This window comes from Malurus melanocephalus, unplaced genomic scaffold (genome assembly GCF_030028575.1).
Source record: "Malurus melanocephalus ecotype Western Australia unplaced genomic scaffold, MMel_1.1 scaffold_766, whole genome shotgun sequence".
In the NCBI taxonomy this organism is placed as follows: Eukaryota; Metazoa; Chordata; class Aves; order Passeriformes; family Maluridae; genus Malurus; species Malurus melanocephalus.
Window position 1 is genome coordinate 209,543 of NW_026623998.1, and position 4,543 is coordinate 214,085.

The 4,543-nt window shown below is 66.4% G+C and overlaps 3 protein-coding genes across 3 annotated transcripts in view; 2 read left to right on the forward strand and 1 right to left on the reverse strand.

Moving 5' to 3' along the window:
- The window catches only part of TMED6 (transmembrane p24 trafficking protein 6), a 2,018-nt gene extending 1,539 nt beyond the window's left edge, over positions 1 to 479 (forward strand). The window contains exon 4 of the mRNA XM_057384996.1: positions 217 to 479. Within this exon, the coding sequence (XP_057240979.1) occupies positions 217 to 441 (225 nt within the window). The 3' untranslated portion in view covers positions 442 to 479. The remainder of the gene's footprint in view (positions 1 to 216) is intronic.
- Positions 480 to 932: 453 nt separating this feature from the next.
- NIP7 (nucleolar pre-rRNA processing protein NIP7) lies at positions 933 to 2,105 on the reverse strand. Its single transcript, XM_057384986.1, has 5 exons — positions 1,974 to 2,105; positions 1,780 to 1,866; positions 1,553 to 1,691; positions 1,344 to 1,484; positions 933 to 1,263 (listed from the first exon to the last, which is right to left on the reverse strand). Exons 1-5 carry the CDS (start codon positions 2,027 to 2,029, stop codon positions 1,144 to 1,146), a joined length of 543 nt encoding a protein of 180 aa, XP_057240969.1. The 5' UTR covers positions 2,030 to 2,105; the 3' UTR covers positions 933 to 1,143.
- Positions 2,106 to 2,153: 48 nt separating this feature from the next.
- The window catches only part of COG8 (component of oligomeric golgi complex 8), a 5,029-nt gene continuing 2,639 nt past the window's right edge, over positions 2,154 to 4,543 (forward strand). Inside the window, exons 1-3 of the mRNA XM_057384983.1 lie at positions 2,154 to 2,487; positions 2,725 to 2,932; positions 3,658 to 4,504. Of these exons, the coding sequence (XP_057240966.1) occupies positions 2,174 to 2,487; positions 2,725 to 2,932; positions 3,658 to 4,504 (1,369 nt within the window). The 5' untranslated portion in view covers positions 2,154 to 2,173. The remainder of the gene's footprint in view (positions 2,488 to 2,724; positions 2,933 to 3,657; positions 4,505 to 4,543) is intronic.

The window sequence follows — 4,543 nt, forward strand, 5'->3', positions numbered from 1 at the left end:
TGGGCTGAGCTGCAGCTGAACCCAGCCCTGAGCACGGCTCTGCCTCTCCTGCAGCTCAGGGCACTGAGCAGGGAGAGTGCCTGGGCTGAGCTTTAGCTGAACCCAGCTCTGAGCGTGGCTCTGCCTCTCCTGCAGCTCAGGGCACTGAGCAGGGACATTGCCTGGGCTGAGCTGCAGCTGAACCCAGCTCTGAGCACGGCTCTGCCTCTCCTGCAGCTCAGCATCCAGAAGCTGCAGATCCACACCTTCCACATGTGGCGCTTCTACAACTTYGCCCGGATGCGCAAAGGGGCCGACTCTTTCCTCCTGGAGTCCAACTACRACTATGTCAACTGGTGGTCCATGGCCCAGAGCTGTGCCATCGTCCTCTCGGGGCTGCTGCAGCTCTACTTCCTCAAGCGCCTCTTCCACGCACAAACCTCGGGCAGCCAGAAGTGYTAGAACTGGGCAGGGACCCCCCTGCAGGGCCAGGGGAGCTGGCTGCCATTCTGTCCCACCACAGCACGGGAGGAAATGTTTGATTCCACTTCCAGGAAGAGGTTGGAGAGCTCCCCCTGCTCCTGCCTCCTCTCCAGGCCTTACATTATCACCCTGAGAGAAGCTGAAGGCCACTCTGTCACTTGAGCTCAGTGTGCTGCATGTGTTTGTCACATCCCTACCCATTTTGAGTGTCTCAATGGGCCTTTTCTACCAGACTCCCAATAAAGGAAAAAGGAACCCGTGCCAGAGTCTGCAGAGTGACTGCTGCCTGCTGCTGCCATCCAGCCTGTGKRGCTCCAGAGGAAGCTGCTGGCTTCTCCCTCCCTTCYTCCCTTCCTGAAGCTCATCCTCACTCTGAGGTTCCCCTTGACCCCCCAAACACACCCCAGAGTGTCACACTCCCACAGGAAGAGTGAGGACCGATTCCCCCTAGGGCTCCACACCACACAACAGACACTGAAAAAAGGAACAGGTTTTATGTAACAGGGCTGGGGCCACTCCTCCCCCGCCGGCAGAAGCCCCCTGAGCACTCTGGGGCTCTGTGCTGGCAGCTCCCGSTGTCTCCATCCCCCTCGGGGTGTGCTCCCCACAGTGCAGGGTCAGGTCCGTTCTGCCCTGAGCACTCCCATGGCACGAGGGTCCCTCGGTGTCCCCAGGGGTCCCTCAGGTCAGCGTGTCCTCATTGCGCACGTACTCCCCGACATCAGCTTGGTGGAACACCACGATGGCCAAGGGGTCGACYTTGCGGCATTCCTGCGTGGATTTGGCAGCCACCCCGAAGCCCTGGGGAAGGAATGGCAGGTGAAGGAGGTCACTCACACCTCCTATCCCCCCCAAAGCCCTGGCAGGGGCCGGGTGCTCACCAGCGGGACGTCGGCCATGGAGTACACCACCACTCCCTGGTACTGCGCCGTGCTCTCCGTGATGCGGCCCAGCCCCGACTTCAGCACGTGGTTCCCGTACAGGAAGGAYTGCTCGGAGCCCGGCTTCACCCACACCTTGTACTGCGAGACAGGAGCAGGGCTGTGAGSGGCCGGTGGCACCGGGGCCGGGCAGGGGCAGCGGGACCCACCTTGGCGTAGGGAGCGAGGAAATCCAGGGCCGTGACGCTGAGCCGGAACTTCTGCGATTTGGTGAACTTGCCAAAACAGGTGCCCGGCGCCACCAGGCTGTCCCGGGGCACGCTGGCCGCCAGCTTCAGCAGCTTCTCACTGCGGGAGCAGGGCGGTGCTCGGAACGGAACGGAACGGAACGGAACACCCGCCCGGTCCCCGGTCCGCCCGCTCCTCGGTCCCTCACCTCAGGTAATACACGCGGTCCCGGTGCAGGCGGAAGCAATAGGTGCCATCGGGCCGGTCCACCAGCAGCTGGATGTTCTCGCCGATGCTACGGGGATGGAGCCCGTGAACCCTGCCCGGCCCCGGTGCCCATGCCCGCTCCCGCCCGATCCCCGGTGCCCATCCCGTCCCCATGCCCGGTCCCGGTGCCCTCACTATTTGCTGAGTTTCTCGAACACCGCCCGCGTCTCCGCCTCCGTGAGAGGCCGCATCGCCCGCACCGCACACGCGGGGCCGCCGCCACCGGAACTGCCGCGCCGGAACCGGCGATAGCGGAAATGACGCACCGGAACCGGCGATAGCGGAAATGACGCACCCGGAACCGGCGGGCGCGGAGGTGACGCGGCGGCCCCGCGATGGCGGCGGCGGCGGAGGAGGCGCGGTTGCTGGCCTGGCTGCGCGGCCCGGCGGCGCCCGGCGGCCCCGAGCTCGCCGCTTACGTGTCGGAGCTGGCGGCGCTGGGGCTGGCGGAGCTGGGCCGGGAACCGGCGCGCTTGGCGGCGGAGCGGGAGCGGGTCGGGGCCGAGACGCGCCGCCTCGCCTTCGAGCACTACCGCGCCTTCATCCGCTCCGCCGAGTGCACCGGCCGCGCCGGCCGCGGCTTCGGCGGCATCGAGAGCCGCCTGGGCAGCCTGCTGGAGCGGCTGCCCGCGCTGCAGGACGCCTGCCGGTGCGGAACGGGCACCGGGCACCGGGAGCGGCGGGCGAGGCGCGGGTGGAACCGGGGGCAGGAAGGGCCGGGGATGGAGTGAGGCTGGGGCAGGGTCTGGTGGTGCGGGGGGGACCGGGCTGGGCTGGGGAGTGACGGGTCCCGGTACTGAGCGCAGCCGGGGTCGGGGCGGGAGCGGCACCGGGGATCCCCCGCCGCAGGGAGAACGCTCCTGCTGATCCCATCCCGGCCCCGCAGGAGCTTCATGCGCGATGCCGAGGCCATCGCCTCCAGCCGGCGCATGAACAGCCTGACCCTGAACCGGCACACGGAGATCCTGGAGATCCTGGAGATCCCGCAGCTCATGGACACCTGTGTCCGCAACGGCTACTACGAGGAGGCGCTGGAGCTGACGGCCTACGTGCGCAGGCTGGAGAGGAAGCACAGCAGCATCCCCGTTATCCAGGTGAGCCCTGTGTGACCCAACCCCTGATCCAGGTGAGCCCTGTGCCATCCCAACCCCTGATCCAGGTGAGCCCTGTGCCATCCCAACCCCTGATCCAGGTGAGCCCTGTGCCATCCCAACCCCCTGATCCAGGTGAGCCCTGTGCCATCCCAACCCCTGATCCAGGTGAGCCCTGTGTGACCCAACCCCCTGATCCAGGTGAGCCCTGTGCCATCCCAGCCCCATTATCCAGGTGAGCCCTGTGCCAACCCAGCCCCTGATCCAGGTAACCCCTGCTCTGTCCCTGCCCCATTCCCAAGGCGAAGCCCGGTTGTACCAGCCCCATTATCCAGGTGAGCCCTGTGCCATCCCAACCCCCTGATCCAGGTGAGCCCTGTGCCAACCCAACCCCCTGATCCAGGTGAGCCCTGTGCCATCCCAACCCCTGATCCTGGTGAGCCCTGTGCCAACCCAACCCCTGATCCTGGTGAGCCCTGTGCCATCCCAACCCCATTGTCCAGGTGAGCCCTGTGCCATCCCAGCCCCTGATCCTGGTGAGCCCTGTGCCAACCTAACCCCTGGTCCAGGTGAGCCCTGCTCTGTCCCTGCCCCATTCCTGAGGCAAAGCCCTGGTCTCAGCCCCATTATCCAGGTGAGCCCTGTGCCATCCCAACCCCCCGATCCAGGTGAGCCCCACGCTGCCCCGTGCCCGGCCCTGACCGAAGGCTCTCCTTTCCTCTCTGCAGGGCATTGTGGAGGAGGTGCGTCAGTCAGCCCAGCTGATGCTGACCCAGCTGATCCAGCAGCTCCGCACCAACATCGCTCTGCCCGCCTGCCTGCGCGTCATCGGCTTCCTGCGCCGCATGGACGTGCTGACCGAGGCCGAGCTGCGCGTCAAGTTCCTGCAGGCGCGGGACGCCTGGCTGCGCTCCACGCACGCCTCCATCCCCGASCACGACCCCTACGTGCACGTCACCAAGACCATCGAGGCCTGCCGGGTGCACCTCTTCGACATCGTCACACAGTACCGCGCCATCTTCTCCGACGAGGAGCCGCTGGTGCCGGCCGAGGGCGCGGCTCCGGCCGAGGGGGCCATYTTCCACGGCTGGCTGCTGCAGAAAGTGTCCGAGTTCCTGCGGACGCTGGAGCGCGACCTGGAGCGCGGCGTGGGCGGCCGGCTGGACTCGCTGCTGGGCCAGTGCATGTATTTCGGGCTGTCCTTCAGCAGGGTGGGCGCGGATTTCCGTGGGCAGCTGGCCCCCCTCTTCCAGCGTGTGGCTGCCAATGCCTTCAGGAAGGCGGTGGAGGAGGCGGTGGAGAAATTCCGGGAGGAGATGAATTCCTACACGCTGATCTCRGCCCCGGCCGTGCTGGGGGGCAGCGCGGGAGTGCCGGTGCCCTCGGCACAGCCTGGGACTTTGCAGCCCCCCATGGTGCTGTTGGACTTCCCACCCCTCGCCTGCTTCCTCAACGGCCTCCTCGTTGCCTTCAATGACCTTCGGCTGTGCTGCCCCATTGCCCTGGCACAGGATGTCACCACCTGCCTGGACAGTGCCCTCAGTGAGGTGAGTCCAGGGGATGGAGCTGGGCCTGGTCCTGGAAGAACACGGGATGGATTTGTTCCACTGGGTT